General features: G+C 47.2%; 1 protein-coding gene across 3 annotated transcripts in view; it reads left to right on the top strand.

The window, feature by feature from the left end:
• Positions 1-519: 519 nt before the first annotated feature.
• ttc7b (tetratricopeptide repeat domain 7B) overlaps positions 520-16,709 on the top strand; it is a 17,358-nt gene continuing 1,168 nt past the window's right edge. The window contains exons 1-23 of one of the 3 annotated variants that reach the window (XM_086182856.1): positions 520-710; positions 2,167-2,321; positions 2,435-2,510; positions 2,616-2,708; positions 3,227-3,390; positions 3,839-3,960; positions 4,184-4,262; positions 4,703-4,878; positions 5,105-5,168; positions 5,425-5,562; positions 5,701-5,889; positions 5,983-6,100; positions 6,361-6,418; positions 6,880-6,952; positions 7,130-7,290; positions 7,805-7,921; positions 8,176-8,273; positions 8,867-9,178; positions 10,519-10,569; positions 13,503-13,643; positions 15,619-15,821; positions 15,948-16,021; positions 16,189-16,709. The exon at positions 16,189-16,709 is cut by the window's right edge and continues 1,168 nt beyond it. In XM_086182856.1, the coding sequence (XP_086038982.1) occupies positions 590-710; positions 2,167-2,321; positions 2,435-2,510; positions 2,616-2,708; positions 3,227-3,390; positions 3,839-3,960; positions 4,184-4,262; positions 4,703-4,878; positions 5,105-5,168; positions 5,425-5,562; positions 5,701-5,889; positions 5,983-6,100; positions 6,361-6,418; positions 6,880-6,952; positions 7,130-7,290; positions 7,805-7,921; positions 8,176-8,273; positions 8,867-9,178; positions 10,519-10,569; positions 13,503-13,643; positions 15,619-15,821; positions 15,948-16,021; positions 16,189-16,336 (2,931 nt within the window). In that variant the 5' untranslated portion in view covers positions 520-589 and the 3' untranslated portion in view covers positions 16,337-16,709. The remainder of the gene's footprint in view (positions 711-2,166; positions 2,322-2,434; positions 2,511-2,615; positions 2,709-3,226; positions 3,391-3,838; positions 3,961-4,183; positions 4,263-4,702; positions 4,879-5,104; positions 5,169-5,424; positions 5,563-5,700; positions 5,890-5,982; positions 6,101-6,360; positions 6,419-6,879; positions 6,953-7,129; positions 7,291-7,804; positions 7,922-8,175; positions 8,274-8,866; positions 9,179-10,518; positions 10,570-13,502; positions 13,644-15,618; positions 15,822-15,947; positions 16,022-16,188) is intronic. The other 2 variants (XM_086182854.1, XM_086182855.1) reach the window with 2 other exon arrangements.

The raw sequence follows: 16,709 nt of genomic DNA, 5'->3' as shown, positions 1-16,709 counted from the left end.
CCCAAGATCATGATTTAATTCCTGTCTTATGAGGCATTTCTTTCTGTAGAAAGCAACCTTTTGTTTTCTCAAGTTAACAAGAGAAATTATGAACCGGTTACTATTGGAAAACAAGATTAGTTTTACACTGTAAGATAATTAAATAACTTGCTCAGCAATTAGAATTTTTTTTAGAATTTTCACACACACACACACACACACACACACACACACACATTCTCTTCTACTTCTTTTCTGGACTGCTGTAATGTGTGAATTTTCCTGTGTGGACTCCATAAAGTTCTCTTTAAAAAAAAAACCTCAAAAATTCTCCTTTTGTTTATGACACTCTTGATATATTTGGATAGGGATTTTTTTGGCCGTAGTGTGTGTGTGTGTGTGTGTGTGTGTGTGTGTGTGTGTGTGTGTGTGTGTGTGTGTGTGTGTGCGTGTGAGTTGTATGACTTTAATATTTGACCACACGGACTACTCAATATTATTGATTAGCTTTTATTTTGAAAGTACTGGACGGAAGTTCCTCCTACGTGTTAACTTAACGTGAACACGTACAGTGAGGATTCTCCGGCAGTGTTTTGGTCCATTCAAGACAATGACAGCCAAGAAGTCTGGCTCCCGGCTGGAGACCGAGATAGAGCGGTGCCGTTCGGAGTGCCAGTGGGACAAGATACCGGAGCTGGTGCGGCAGCTCTCGGCTAAACTCATATCGAACGGTAAGAAGTACGACTGTTTCTCTCGGACTGCGTCTAAAGGCCTTCCTCCCTGCTGAATCCTCGGCACTTCCTGGCTCAGGCTGCCCATGTTGGGTTGGGAGTTCTCCTGCTCCGGGTGTCGCCTCAATCATTAATCTGCCATTGAGCTAAAATCATGTTTACCTGCACGGATACCAGCAGCCACGGTCACCAGGGAACGGCTGTGGAGAGCCTCCTGCCCGCAGTCCTCCTTCACCGCCGCGACAACAAACACACGTTTTCCTCAGTTGAGAGTCTATTGATCTTTTTCGTAATGTTGCCGAATTCCCCAGAACAATCTTATTCTTGTTAAGATTACATACGTTTGCTTTTGGACGCTCACGTTTTTTGTTTTTAAAGCATCGCACTCGCATTTGGCAGATTTCTCAACGCGATTTCGCTCCCGCTGCTCCGACCCGCCTTGTGGCGCTTCGTGACTGTCACACGCTGCAGCGCGTCCTGGTAAGAACTTATCACAAGAACGGTGGTGTGTTTTAGTCTGAGTGAACAAACGTTACCAGGTCCAAGACTGCACTCATTTATTGCAGTTTTAACCGTGAAGGTGATGTCATGCGAACCCTCCTGCGTTCTCCGTGGCTGCGATTTTTACGTTTGATTTTCTAGTTTGGTTCTTATGATGAACTTTTGGAGACTGGGCCTCTCAGTTGTGGAACATAGGTAACACAACGTCCAGACTCGGGATGCGTGGTACTGAATCGCTTCCTGGTTGATATTTTGCCAGAGGTTTTGGCTGATAGCAGATGTTTACAGATGTTGATGTCATCTGTAAAAATACAGGTTTTAATGAGATGTTTACTGTGGATTTGAAACAGTTATATTTTTCTTTATTTTCCAAAAATATTCACCATAGCAGTGAGATGAGGAGAGAAGAATGTGGGCCAGTCCAGACATTAAAAAACTAAATAGATCTGTTGCCACGTGACATGCTGGTGTAACTTTGCTTCTCTGATCCAAAACCTTAAGAATACTGGTTCAGCCGTGTGTTGCTGGATGAAAACAACATTTCCCTTTGTTTGTAATCAAAAGGTTGATATTACAATTCAGTTAATGGAGGTTTGAAATTCCCTGAAGATTAAATGTTTTGACACAGAATTCTTGTATGTCACAAAAACAAAGCGGCCCCGGACCGCACCTCTGGGTCTCTGCGGGTCCTCGCCGCCGTGGTGGTGTGTGATTGGGCCCCTGATGGCTGATGGGGATCAGTGGTGGGATTATTGGCCGTTTCAACCGCTTATGGAGGTTTTGCACAGTTCTGGTATGTTGAGCAGCTGGTGCTGTTAGTTATGGGGATGTAGGTTCAGGGCTGCTGTGGTAAGGTGGATATGTAGGAGTCCAGTTTGAGTCCAGATAAGTTCCAGTTGCAGAAGTAAAGACAGCGTGGTCCCATAAAGCTTGTGGTCGTCTCCGGCGTGTCTAGATGACCTCGGGGAGCTGTTGCTGGGCGAATGTAAGCTGCAGACCTACCTGAAGGAGAATCCCATCAAACAGGGGGCCAGCCCCAGGGGTCCACGGCCGAAACTGGTGGAGGTCAGGAAACATCTCACTGCAGCTCTGGACAGAGGAAACCTCAAGGTAACTGTGGATGGCTTAGCAACTTAGCCTCAGAAGACACTGTTATTACAATAATTTTTGTAAAAAAAGAAAAGAAAAATCCAGTTTTCTATTCCATGTCTGTGCCCCTCCAGGCCGACTACCTGCAGGAAGCAAGCGTGCTCATGGCCAAACTGAGCTACGTGGAGGGAGAATACAGAGACGCTTTAGGTGGCCCTCACACACTCCTCTTCCTCTCCTCTTCCTCTTCTCTCACTCTGTGGTTTTATTAATCCGAGCAGCAGCTGACTGTGTTCATTGACTGGTTATTGATAGGTCATTACAGCAGGGTGAGCCTGGACGACATGCAGCTGCCAGGAGCGCCGGTGTATCGGTTGTCTATGATCGCAGAGGCCTACGCAACTAAAGGTACACACGCACGCACGCACACACACACACACACACACACACACACACACACACACACACACACACGTGTCTCTGCAGTACTACTTTCTACCACATGATGGCAGTGCAGCATCAGCGGAGCATCTTTTTTGCTTTAAAATTTGAAATATTCACTGTTGTGTCTTTGACCACACATCAAGAAAAAAGGGTAGAAACAAACAAGCAGGGATGTAACAGGGCACATTTCAAGTGGGATTTGAATATTGAAGAGACTTTTCTCTTGTCTTTAAAGCAGACATGTTTACATCAGTAAATGTATGTTGGTGTTGGGGTGCAGGACACAGACCAGAAAGTCCATGGGTGTCCTGCATGTCCCATCTTTGTCATGTTCTATCATGCAGTTGAAAGGAGTTTATCCAAAATCCAGTGAGGGGGAATAAATTTGATCCCATCATTGTTCGCAAGGTGTAGAGGAGTCTACGTATGGCCCCCCCCCCCCAGGTGGCTGTCACCCTGAGCACCCTCCGTCTCTCCCCCAGGACTGTGTCTAGAGAAAGTCCCGGCCTCGTCTCCGTCGCTGTCCAATAAGAACACGGGGTCTCCTGCATCCAATAGGAGCACAAGTGATCGAGAACAGGAAATCATCACCTGCTATGAAAAGTCTGGAGACATCGCTCTGCTCTACCTGCAGGAGGCTGAGAAGGTGCGTGGCGGCAGGAACTGAGCAGAATGTCCCCAACTGTGTCTTAATAATCACCTCAAACTATGAGCTCAGACTGAGTCCTTCTGTAGAGCTCAACACTGACCTGAGAAAATAAAGGGGAAAAAGACTATCAGGTGACCGATGAGACGTCTTCCTCTCCTGGCCCCGCTGCTAGCGCCCCCTGCAGCTAAGCTAACTGGCAGTCAGTTGCCTGGTGGTGGTCTGGAGCTTCATAACGCACCAGAGAGGAGAGGAGGGTCTCCGTCTGCTGGTCTGGACCTAGAAATTAGGATCTATAAGAAGATTTAACGTGTTGCTTAAACAACAGATTTGTTACTCACTCATTAAACTGAGTGATAATGAATGTTAGGAGAACCTCAAGGTTCTAGAGGTTCTGTGTTTTTTTTGTTTTTTGTTTTTAATTTCACTGTGTGTCTCTTTATTGTAGGCGTTGTCAGCTGGGATTCAAAACCGCAGCCCAAAACCTGGCCCAGCATCCCAGGACCAGGAACTGGGCTACTTCCTGGAGACAGGCCTGCAGAGAGCCCACGTCATCCACTTCAAGAACGGGTAAGAGAGTGCAAGACAGGCGAGGATGAGTGGATTCAGGAGGCTGGTCAGGCCAGATTGGCTTTACAGAGCCACCAGTATCTTCAAAAGCAAGTCAGCTGCTCTTAGAAATGGGACCGACTCTTAGTTTCTACAGAAATGACGCTGTTGACTCTAAACTTTCAAACTTTTCTAACTGACTGACTGTTGTTGTTGCTTTGTTTTTGTGTCTCAAATGTCACAGCAACCTGACCAAAGGTGTTGGGCGATTCCGAGAGATTCTGCGAGCCGTGGAGACCAGAACGACCCAGAACCTGCGCATGGTGAGGGGGCGGCGCCGTGGTCGCCTCTCGTTGGGTGACAGATTGTTCTGACGTCTCACCGTCCTCAGGCGCCCTGTTTGACTGATGCTGCCTCCCGCTTTCGTGCCCTTCAAATCACTGTCGCTGTCAACTGTCTCGATGCTAAGCAAATGCTAGCTGAGTTTGCAGTGGAGGCGACAAGAAGCCGGCCGCAAATTAATGCATTCAGCCACTGCAGGGTCATGTGACCCGGGAACGAATGCTAATTAAATCTGTTCCCACTGCAGAAAAATGCCAGATATTTGTGGGTATTTGAGCAGTGGGGAAGGCGTTTGTTGTTAGCGTAGCTTTATTCCATGCGTATTAGCAGCAAAGTAAACAGATTGCTGCTGGAGGTTCTTTACCGTGTGTGTGTGTGTGTGTGTGTGTGTGTGTGTGTGTGTGTGTGACTGTGTGTGTAGACAATAGCCAGGCAGCTTGCAGAGATCCTGCTCCGAGGGATGTGTGAACAGAGTTACTGGTCTCCTGTGGAAGACCCGCCCACTGTGTCACCGCTGGACGATCCCACGCGACAAGGACACACTCGCAGCAAGAACTACAGCCTCAGCAGACGCCCACGAGTGTACTCAGGAGAGAAGTACGTGATAATGTGCGCTTGTTGACTCTAAACTGGGAGCACGTTGGAAAACAGCCACCATGACTCCAAAATGATCTGCTGCCGATGTACTTCTTCACCAGTGGCTCTCCCTCTCTTTCTCTCTCTCCCTCTCTCTCTCCATCCTCTGTCACCTTTGCTCATTATTTTTCATCCCTCTCCAACTCCGTCTCTCTGCTTCTCTCGGTGCGTTTCTCCTCTCTCGCAGTCTGTTTTGCCCTCAGGAGAACACAGAGGAAGCTTTGCTGCTGCTCCTCATCAGTGAGTCCATGGTAAGACACACAACTTTGCCACGTCCCCGAATAATAAACTGAGCCAGTGACCAAACTGTCTCGGCGTTTCCGCTGAATTGCTTTTTGGCTCTTTTAGTTTGCAAAATATTTCATCGTCGTCAGCATGTCCACTTCCTGGACATTGTTGACACTGCAGCCAAAGAGAATTTCCCCACGTACAGCAAACAAAAATCGCACCAGAGCTCAATCGAATGTTTTATTCAGGGGAGTGTCTGTGTGCTTGTGTGTATTCCAGGCGAACCGTGACGCCGTCCTGAGCAGAATTCCTGAACACAATAACGATCGTATCATCAGCCTACAGTCGGCGTCGGTGGTGTATGACCTGCTGACGATTGCTCTGGGCAGGAGAGGACAGTACGAGATGCTGTCTGAGGTCTGTCCTTTCTTTTGAAGTGAATAAAAGTCATTAGTTCTGTACATGGAATCACAATACTCAAAGGTTCTGTCTCACATTTATGTCCTTAATACAACACTCATGTACTTCAGCTGTGTCCTTTTCCGTCACCGCCAGTGTTTGGAGAGAGCCATGAAGTTTGCCTTCGAGGAGTTCCATTTGTGGTACCAGCTCGCCTTGTCTCTGATGGCTGCTGGGAAATCAGCTCGTGCCGTTAAAGTTCTGAAGGAGTGCATTCGTCTGAAGCCTGATGATCCCACCATCCCGCTGCTGGCCGTCAAGCTGTGTATTGGACCCCTGCACTGGGTGAGGGCTCAGCTCGCCACTGAAGCCTCTTAAAGCACGGCGCCCCCCTTTCTCTCTGTTCTCTCTCAGTTTGCGTCTCTCTGTCCAATCCAGCTGGAGGAAGGGGAACGTTTTGGAAAGATGGTCATCGAGATGGGGGAGAAGGCCGCTGAGTTCAGAGCCAAAGGCTACTTGGCCATCGGGCTGGTTTACAGCCTCAAAGCCACTGATGGTAAGTGTGTGTGTGTGTGTGTGTGTGTGTGTGTGCGTGCGTGCGTGTCAATTTACATTCAGACCCTGTTCATACTTGGTATGAAGATCCGAAAGATGTATTTTTCCATTTAAGTTCTCACAAATATGTGTCAAAAGCTCTCAGAGGCTTTTTCTCTCCTTCTCTCACACACATGCACACACACACCAAGTCTATGAAATATCGCCACCTCCAGATTTACTGCGTGGTGACGGTATTCTGTCCTTTTCTCTGCCCGTTAGCATCATTGCGAAGCACGCAGGAGGAGTACCAGAGGAAGGCTTTGGGAGCGTTCCAGAGGTTTGGACTGAGCCGTTCTGCTCTCTCGTTCTTTCACACCCACAGCTTTTAGTGTCCTCACGATTAATTTAACGTTTCACACCTACCAGATTATTACTGGTGTTTAATTGTTGTTGTTGACCCTGTGTTGCTTGAGTAGTTTATCATCCGTGCTCACATTACAGCGCCTGATGTGGCCGGACTGCCATGTTTGGATGTTTACGTGTATGATCGCATCGTCTCAAACCCTTTTTTATCATGAATTCCTTAATTCGGTCGTGCTGTTATTAATTGTGTCTAAATATTAAACTGCCCCCGAGTTTGATGTCTTTGGCTTCGCTGGAATCTTTGCTACCCTTTCGCCATTTTGCTTCTGCAGCAACTCGATTTCCCCCCACGGCAGTCTTTAATGTTTAATCTAATCTTATTTCATTTTTTATTCAGCACGTCTGAACACAAAATCCATCTTTCTCTCCGTGCAGAGCTCAGAGTCTTTCACCCACGGACCATCTAGCAGCTTTCTATCTGGCGCTGCAGCTGGCTGTTTCCAGACAGGTAACACGACACGCTCGCAACATACATGTCAGAATGATGGGGGCTTGCAGTGGGAATGCCAGTCAGGGAACATCAAGGGAAAACATCTTTCACTCTGTATTTTTACGTTGTATTCTTTATTCTAACTGGAGTGAAAACCTGTAGTGTGTGTATGTGTGCGTGTTTGTGTGTGTGTAGATTCCTGAAGCGCTAGGCTACGTCCGACAGGCGTTGCAGCTTCAAGGAGACGATGTTCACTCCCTTCACCTGCTGGCGCTGCTGCTGTCTGCACAGAAGCACTACCATGATGCCCTCAATATTATTGAGATGGCGCTCTCTGAGTACCCCGAAAACTTCAAGTAAGACTCCAAACAACACCCTGTTTCACTTCATCGGAAAATTTTATTTTGCTTTTCCACTTTCCTCACTAATAGGAGTCCCTAAACTCACCAAGTCCCTCCTGCATGTCTTCCCTGTGACTTCAGAAAGCAGAGAGACACAGCCGCGTATATTTAGCTTAGGGACTGGACATGTTGTAGTTTTTTCGTGAGTACTGAGCACACGACTGGATGAAGAATACTCTGATTATACCAGATGATAACGCTTGGGAGTTCCTCAATGGACGTTTTTGGACAATTTTGCTATTGTTAGCCATCGGCCTCCATTAGCTTCAAGCTAGACATACGTGGCTGTCACAAAGAAGTAACAGAGGAGGAAAACATGTCTTTGTGAGCTCAGGACTCCTATTAGTGAGTACTTGAAAGGGAAAATACACATTTTGGGTGAAGTATTACTTTAAACCACACATGTTTTTCCTGTTCTAATATTGAGGTCAGCTGACTTGTTTGTTAATATTCGTTCCATGTGTTCTAGTTTGCTTTATACCAAGGTGAAGTTGGAGAGCATGTGCCGAGGCCCAGAGGAAGCCCTGCTTACCTGTAAACACATGCTGCAGATCTGGAAGAGCTTTTATAACCTTACAAACCCCAGGTACACACACACACACACACACACACACACACACACACGGGTCATCCTCAGCTGTCATGGATGGAAACAGTCATTTCAGTTTCAGGGGTTTTCTGTGAATTCCCCCTCCATTACCATTATTATATTAAACCTTCCAGTCGGTCTCATCGAAGCCCTAAACTATCAGTTAGTAACAAAGAAAATGCAGAACACTGAAGCTTCGTGTGTGTGTGTGTGTGTGTGTGTGTGTGTGTGTGTGTGTGTGTTCATGGCAGTGATTCAGGGCGCGGCAGCAGTTTGCTGGACAGAGCTATCGCAGACCGACGGCAGCTCAACGCCATGACTCTGCCTGATTTCAGTGACCCTGAGACCGGTAGGCACAAACGCATGCACACACACACACACACACGCACACACACAGTCAGCGCCTGTCTTGTCAAATTAAAGGAGCAGGCCAACTTTTTGGAAAATGCTGGATTACTTAACTGCAGAGTCCTAGCAGCTAAGCTCATTCGCAGCCGGCCAGTGGGGTGTCTCAACTGCTTGTCTGGTTCTAAAAATGATTGACAGTTAGCACATTTTCCCAAACATTGGCACGTTCCTTTTAAACGCTGCCATTTGTGTGACAGTTCATTCCTGGAGATGGTGGCCTTCTCCTCTGTTATTTGAATCTGTTCTTTCAGTTGCAGCTACAGATTTCAGATAAAGAGTCTGCAGCAGAATGTTGCTACCCTGATTTACCTTCTCTCTCTTTTCATTTTCCGGTCCATGCTAGTTTTGGTTTACTCTCTTATTTTGTCTAAATTTTGTGTATGTAGTTTGGCTTTGTGTCTCCACTTCGACTGTTGTTGGTTGCTATAGTTACAATGATGTGCTTCTGTTTGATGTTTCAGAGCAGATTGACCAGCAACATATGTTCTTTCCTCTCATCTCTCATTCATTTGTGTTTTCCTGTTTTATCTTCAGTCTCAGGTTCTTCCTCCTCCCACTCTGGTTGTGAACTGGTCTCCCCCACCTCTCCATCCACCCTATCCACCCTCTCCTCCTTCTCCTCCCCGCTGTCCTCTCCATCTGCTCTATCCACCCTCTCCTCCCCTCTGTCCTCTCCATCCACCCTGTCCACCCTGTCCTCCCCATCCTCTCCTGTTTTCATCCTTCAGCCTCCACCTCTCCCTCCCCGCAAAAAACCCTCTGTCCGATCTCCCTCTCCTGTGACCACCAAGACCAGGCCTTCCTCCTTTAGCAACCACGCCACCCTTCGCCAGCTCTCCTCCGATAGTAATCCACCACTGCGTCCACTTGTGTTGCAGCATGGTGTGGAGCATGACCTCGGGGGGCACACTTGAGTTTTTCAGGTCCTCGTTTCTCGACGTGTCAGTTTTGGAGCTCATTCCTGGCCCACGTGTTTCATGTTGAAGGAGCGTTAGAGGATTGAGACCAAAGGCAGGAACGGCGTCAGAGCAACCGGGATTATTGCTTCGCCTAAAGAAGCGCCAAACTCTAAGAGCTTATTTTTTCTCTACGTTGCTCATTTGTGGCTCATGGTTGTTCTGCATTACCAGACAGATTCGCTCTGTCCTCATTCTGATGGCGGTGGTTTAAAGGTGAGAGAAGCCAGCTTGTGGCTGGAAGGTTCAATCCCCAGCAAATTCATTTAATTTTTCAAGTGAAATTATGTAATTTTTGTGGCCGCGGGGGACACCAAGGGACAATAATCCTTCATTTAATAATCCTGCAGCATTACCTGAGTTTTAGTTAGCATGCAGCGCTGGAGTCTGCCAGACAAATGGGCCTCGTTGTGATTAGTTTCCTCCACCAACACGTCGAAGGCTCAAAAACTCAAGATGCTCCTTTTAAGGACTAATCAGGGTCTATTTACTCGTCAGACGAGGGGAACCAGGCGGGTTCTCGCCCTCACAAGCATGTCCAGCCTCTTCAACACTAAAAGCAACCCTGGAGAGTTTTGTTTATGTGCCTCGTAGTTCTGCATGTTGACACATGGAACCAAGAGATCAGTTTTTATCTTGAAGCACCAGTTTGAGCCCCAGTCTACAGATCTGGGGTTTTGTTTCTGTTTTGAATCACAACTAATTCTGATTGACTGATGCCGGCCCCCCCTGCCCCCCCGTGCTCCCCACCATTTGTCATTTGATTTATTTATTATTTTTTGTGGAGTTTTAACACTTGTTTGTCCTGTTTCCTGGTTCCGTCTTCATCTCTGCTCTAAGGTTTGACTGGATGATAATGGTGGTTATTTGGTTGAATCCCTTGGCTGCGTTAAAAACATTTAGTTTGTCCTCAGAATATTTGCTTCTCAGACTGATGGAGAAAAACGACATCACTTAAAACTTCAATTACAGGTCCACTAAAGTGATGATCGTCATCACTTTAGTGGCAGATTTGTACTTGTGTGCCACTTCCACAGTTTTAGGCTGGTTTGAGTTATTTATTTGACATAAATAAGCACAAGTTGAAAGATCTTTTCCTCACGGGGTTCCATGTTCTTTTTCTGTTATAATGGATATTTGTCTCTTTAGCCCTTCTTTCTCTACCTCCTCTCTTCCAGTCATTAACAAAACGTCTTTCTTTTTTCCCCCTCATCCCTCGGTTTTTTTAAGGCGGCCTTCAGGACGCTAACACTCTTGGTTTTTCCTCCATGTTTTCTGTTTGTAAGTAGCCATCTAACCTCCATGTGACCTTCCTTTTCCATCCATTGCTCCGTTCGTCCTTTAGTCCCCCGTTGATTAACCTTCTCTCATGACCAGATTAGGTAGAATATTTGTGCAAAGAAATTATGTGCATGCCACTTCATTAGGTACACCGTGCTAACGACAGGTCGGAGCCCTCTTCTACCTGTAGAGCGCCGCCATGCCCCCACCTCCCAACCTCCCCACCCCCCAGCAGCCTGAATCTTTGTCCCTCTGCAAAGCAAAGGAAAGCTCACACAGCACAGCGCCGGCAATGAGAGCTTTCAAAGTGTCGCTTGATCATCCAAACTGGTTCTCTTGTCATGAGAAAGCAACTTTTCCTCCTCAACTTTCTCAGAATCTTCCTTCCTGGTCTTTTTCTGGTCATCTTTTACAAACTTGGTGCTCACGTCGTTCCTCACCAGCAATGTTTTACAAGTCCATTAGCAAAACAAAGAACTTGACAACAGATAAAGAGTGAAAATCAGGCATAGGGAAAATAATTCCAGTCACAAAGTTGGAACAGTGATCAAGACTCGCCAGACCAGGCAGTGTTTTTCCAGTCTTCCCTTTTAGGAGAACGTCTCTGGTTCCACTTCACTTCCCCATCAGGAAATCCTCCCTGCAGTCATGGAAAACCTGAAAAATTCCTTGAATTTGAAATGAATAATTTCCAGGCTTGTAAAAATTGTTTAAAAAAAGAAAAAAGAATGAAACCAGAAAATCCTGGAATTCACCCCACAGACGTATTCGGTTCTGTGTGGTTCAGTTGAGATTGACGGAGAGAAAAATCCCGTTTGATTAACATTGACCTGAGTCCGTGTTTATGTCATGTCAAACCGTGTCATCGCTTTCGGCAAACTAGATGCTGATGAATCTGTTTGTTTCTCATCTGCAAACAGACGGTTTAGAGAATGTGCAGCGATGACATTTTTCCTCAAACTTGTGGAAGAATCATGGAAATTTAGTGGTAAAAGTGTGTGTGTGCACCCTGCACGTGATCGGCTGATGCCGTATTTGCTTTGACGAGCAGCTGGACAGGTGTACCTAATAAAGTGGCCGGTGAGTGTCCATCCTCAGCCACTCACTGGGAGAACTGAGTTTTTAAATCCTGGCGGTAGCCGAGTTAAAGGAATACAGTGACTCGAAGTGCTCGTTCACGTTTCATTTTCTCATTCGGCAAAGTAGAACCAAGCGGTTCGAGCAGCTTGCAGCCTGCTCTGTAGCCATGGTGCTGCGTCTTTCTTTCAGACGATGTAACTGTGGGTTTGAGGGCAGATGAGGATGTTTGCTCCAACACTGAGGGAAGTGCAGCTTCCTGCTGCTGTTCACAGCAGCACCGCCAGCAGAGGTCACTCACGCTCTCATTTGTTTGCGGTGGTCTCACGTGATTGACAGACTTCTAACAAGACATTGCGGGAGTTTGTTTTTTTTGCAATGGAGAGTAAATGATGAGAAAGATGAATTTAGTGAGACAAAGTTGTTTTAGAGAATCGTTGTGCGAGTAGACCCGCTGCTAACGCGCTATAGATAGACGATACCTGTGAATCATCTCGCTGCTGCTTCAGGCTGAAGGCCAACCAGCCTACGGTGGGATGATGAGTTGCACCGCTCTCCCTGCGAGTCAGTGTATTCCTTTAATTCACTCGGCAGCTTTTCTGCATGTGTTGCTGTGTGAGTTGTCAACAGTTTAGGCACAAGAGTCACCGCTGGTAGCCTACGGATGTGAAAATGCGACAGATTGATGTGTTCAGGGCACAAAAATGGCCTAAGTGAAAGCAATCCATATGGAAGGGCAGGGTGGTGCGATTACTGACCGAGTCTCATTTCTCTCCCAGCGAGGAGGAAAGAACATGTTATTAAAGCCATTCTTCACCCAAAATATGTGTATCTCGCTTCAAGTACTCACAAAGAGGTGTCCTTGGTCCACAAAGTCCTTTTCCCCTCCTGATTGACTTCTTTGTGACTCAAGAATGCAGAAAGAGCCAGCCAGGTATATTTAGCTTGAGGCTAATGGAGAATGAGCACTAACAATAGCTAAACTGTCCAAAAATGTACAAACTCTCCAGTTTATTGTCTGGTGTAATCCAGGCTTTCTCAATCCAGCTAAATGCTCAATAATCCACGAACACTTTGATATGAATAAGCGTGAAAGAACGCAAACGCGTTGGTTCAGCGGAATCAAAGACTAAAAGCTGTAGCTGTTGTTAGCCGTCAGTCTCCATTAGCCTCAAGTTAAATATATGTGGCTGACTGTCTGCATTTAGGAGTGGCAAGGAGGTGAAGCGGGTGGGAAACCGTCTGTGTGAGCTCAAAACACCAGTTTGTGAGTGGCAAATGCAAAATGCAGTTTCTGATCGAAGTGTAATTTTTTCATCAGAACAATAATTTGGTCCAAACCTTCATGGGAGTTCATTAGACAAACATCATATGATGTGTTGCTTTCATGGAGCTGCTGTGTGCAGGCCCTTGAGGCCATTTTGCGTGCCTGTAATAACCTGATGTCATTTAAAGAGAATTAGAGAGACACTTTGTTAGATTACTAATCAGAAGAGTACAGAGTGGTGCTGTGTTTGTGCATGGCGGTGCAGAGATTAATCCATTTTAACCTGGTTAATCCAGGCTCATAACACTGTGTGGAATGGTGTGGACTGATTAAAGGCTTTAGTGCAGCAACAGGAAACGTGTTAGGGTGGGCCGGCAGTCTCTGCTTCTTATTGCACCCAAACAACAGATTTCACTTTCCTCTTCTCCCTCTGGAGTTTGTTAACAAGTGGAATCATCTGTTGTTTTGTTTGGTTGGAATAAAAGCCTGCGCTGAGACGCGTGCTTGCCTAACACTGCTTCAGTCACAAGAACATCATGTTACCAGCAGCAAAACAGTGTTTGGTTACAGCTGGATTGTGTCCCTCCAGGTTCGGTGCATGCCACTTCCATAGCAGCCAGTCGTGTGGAGCAGGCTCTGTCAGAGGTGGCCTCCTCCCTGCAGAGCAGCGCTCCCAAACATGGACCCCTGCACCCCTGGATGACTTTGGCTCAGATCTGGCTGCACGCAGGTATGCACATGACGCACACTGGCTGTGTCCCTGCTTTGTTTTATTTTGCTGGTTTGTGTCTGTGGTTGTCAACACAAGAACCAGCAGGCTTCCTCGTTAAACTCGGTGGAGTGGTGGACTGGAGCAACCCTGCAGCGAGCCGTCACATGCTGGGTCGGATCCAGACATCTTAGACACTTCCTGCTGTGAATCTCTTCAAAATGGAATCCATTTAACCCGGCTGTGATTAAAGCACCGGTATTTAGTTGCGTTTTGGGGGTTATAAAACAAATTGCAGAAGAAAAACACTTTCATTAACATCATCGCAAAAATACCCTTCTCCTACACAAAGCTACAATGTAATGTGTTTGCCCGTACAATTCCAGCTGAATTGAATGTGAAATGGTGTCCATCCATCCATCATCGATCCGCTTTCTACCTCTTCTCCTGTTAAGGGTGGCGGGGAGGGGGGTGGAGCCTATCCCAGCAGCCTTCAGGTGAGAGGCGGGGTTCACCCTGGACGGGTCACCAGTCCATGGCAGGGCCAACACATAGAGACAGACAACCATTGGCTCTCCCAGCCACGCCTACGGTCAATTTAGAGTCTGGATTAACCTGGTCCCTCTTGATGTCTTTGGACTGTGGAGGAAGCTGGAGTACCAGAGAGAACCCAGCAGGAACAGGGAGAACATGGAGACTCACCCAGAAAGACCCCGTGCTGCAGCCGGGGCTCCACCCACAACCTTCTTGCTGGGGGGTGACGGTGCAGACCACTGCTCCACCGTGTCGCTGTGAAATGACGCCATTCTGTTTAAATTGGCAAGTTTGTTGCTGAAATGCTTCAGAGTTTGATTGTCTGCATGTGAAATTGAATTACCGGTAGCAGAACATGGCCGCCAGTGATTGATGGGGTAGTTTTCCTCTCGCCATGACACACATGATCTCCCTCCTACTGGTTGCGTAACACAGCAGTGGAACAGCCTTCACACACACGGCCATCAGTCTCAACCCTGCAGAGACACAAACATAAGCAAGACGAAGGAGGATATGTAAACACACACATACACACACGCGCACACATCCGTAGGTTTATCTGTCCAGCCACTTCCTGTCAGAGGTGGTCGGTTCCAGCTTGGCGACGCAGATAACATCATGCTAATATGATCATGACTCATTTCCTCTCTCGTCATCCTCTGATTGGATTATGGGAGTGTATTAGATTTGTGGCTGGACCACTCGAGACCATTATACTTTCTGTCTTGCTCTTTCTGTTTGGCTTTTGCACCTTTAAATCATTTATGTTTGTTTACGGGTGATTGAATGTATAGTTGTATGAGATTTGCTGTAAAAAAAGGCGCTGATCAAAGGGACCTCTTGGGAAATTGCTTGTGTGCAGTTCTCCTCAGAGCCTGTCTCTCCTCTGTGCTGCAGCCGACCCAGAGAGTTCAGCTAACTAGCTTAGCACAATGAATTGGAGCGGGTGGGAGGTGTCAGCATTTCTCCGTCAAAAGTTGGTTTGTCCAGCAGTTTTCCTCCTCGTCCTCTCTTACAATGTCGGCCACAATTATCAGAAGCAGCCTTTGGTTTTGTTGTATAAAGTTACGGTGGAGTTTTTTAGGTGCTGCTTTAAATCGCTGCGCCCGGTCAGGAAAGAAGTTCCTGGTGTGTATCTGACTCTAAAATAGCTACGTCTCATAATTCTCAACAGTTTTCCACAGCAAAAGTGAAACCCAACCTTCGCTCTATCAATCCAGACCAAGACTGTTTGGAGAAAAGTGTATTTGATGACTTTATACACAAGTATGCTAACACTTCCCATCAGCCACCATTCATGGCGCTAAGCTAACTGGCGTGGGTTTCAGCACCCAGAAGGGTCTCTACCTTATTATCCGGTTTGAGGGAGGACGGCAAACAAGCTCGTCTCTGGAAAAGTCTGCATGTTCCTCCAAGCTTGTGGGTCTCAGGTGAGACTGAACTGCTCTGTCCCCCCCAACAGCTGAGGTGTACATCGGCATGTCCAAGCCTGCCGAGGCATCAGCCTGCACGCAGGAAGCCGCCAACCTCTTCCCCACCTCCCATAATGTGCTGTTCACGAGGGGGCAGATAGCTGAGCTCAGAGGCAACACTGATGAGGCCAAGCGCTGGTATGAGGAAGCCCTGTCCATCAACCCGACGCACGTCAAGACCATGCAGAGACTGGTAACCCCCCCCCCCCCCTTCCTGTAATTGGCCTTTGGCCTTATTAGGTCACTCACTTTCCTGGTGACACATGAGAACTGAATCAAACATCTGTAGCTCCTCCTCTTGTCCTCTTCCTCTCAACAGGGCCTGATCCTCCACCAGCTGCAGCGCTACAGTCTGTCAGAGAAAGTTCTTCGAGATGCTGTGCAGGTCAACAGGTGTGTGTGTGTGTTTGCGCGATAAAATTTAATCCTTTAGATGATGATAATCTCTCTCCCCGCTTGATCATCTCCTGTGTCCTTCTTTACTTCCCTTTTTCATTCTTCTTCCCTTTTGTCACCTGTCTCACGTCTCCTCACCTGTCTCATGTCTCATGTCTCCTCAGTACGGCTCATGACGTGTGGAACAGTCTTGGCGAGGTTTTGCAGGCCCAGGGAAACGCTGCTGCTGCTACCGAGTGTTTCCTCACGGCTCTGGAGCTGGAGGCCAGCAGTCCCATCCTCCCCTTCACCATCATACCCAGAGCACTATGAGACTCGCTCACTCTCGCTCTCGCTCTCGCGCTCTCTCTCTCACATACACACACAATACATGATGGATGAATGATGGACCTAAAAGCTACTCATACACTCAGAGCATGCTTTCATTCTATGTACCTGCACATTTTCCTTGCACACACACACACACACACACACACAGTATAAAGTTAAATGCAGTACGATATACATACCTGCTTCACCCTCCTACCACACCCACTGTAGCTGTGACCCCTGACCTTCCCATGACTTTGTTTGTGTGTGTGTGTGTGTGCAGGTGCGTAACAGTTCCTGACTTATGTGAACTTGTGTAAGCTTGTCTGTGACTTATGTTGAAGTGTGTGTGTGTGTGTGTGTGTGTGTGTGTGTG

Source organism: Aulostomus chinensis, chromosome 17 (assembly GCF_037954235.1).
Source record: "Aulostomus chinensis isolate RoL2024-O1b breed Wild chromosome 17, RoL_Achi_v1.0, whole genome shotgun sequence".
Classification (NCBI taxonomy): Eukaryota; Metazoa; Chordata; class Actinopteri; order Syngnathiformes; family Aulostomidae; genus Aulostomus; species Aulostomus chinensis.
This window is presented reverse-complemented; position numbering and strand designations above follow the sequence as displayed.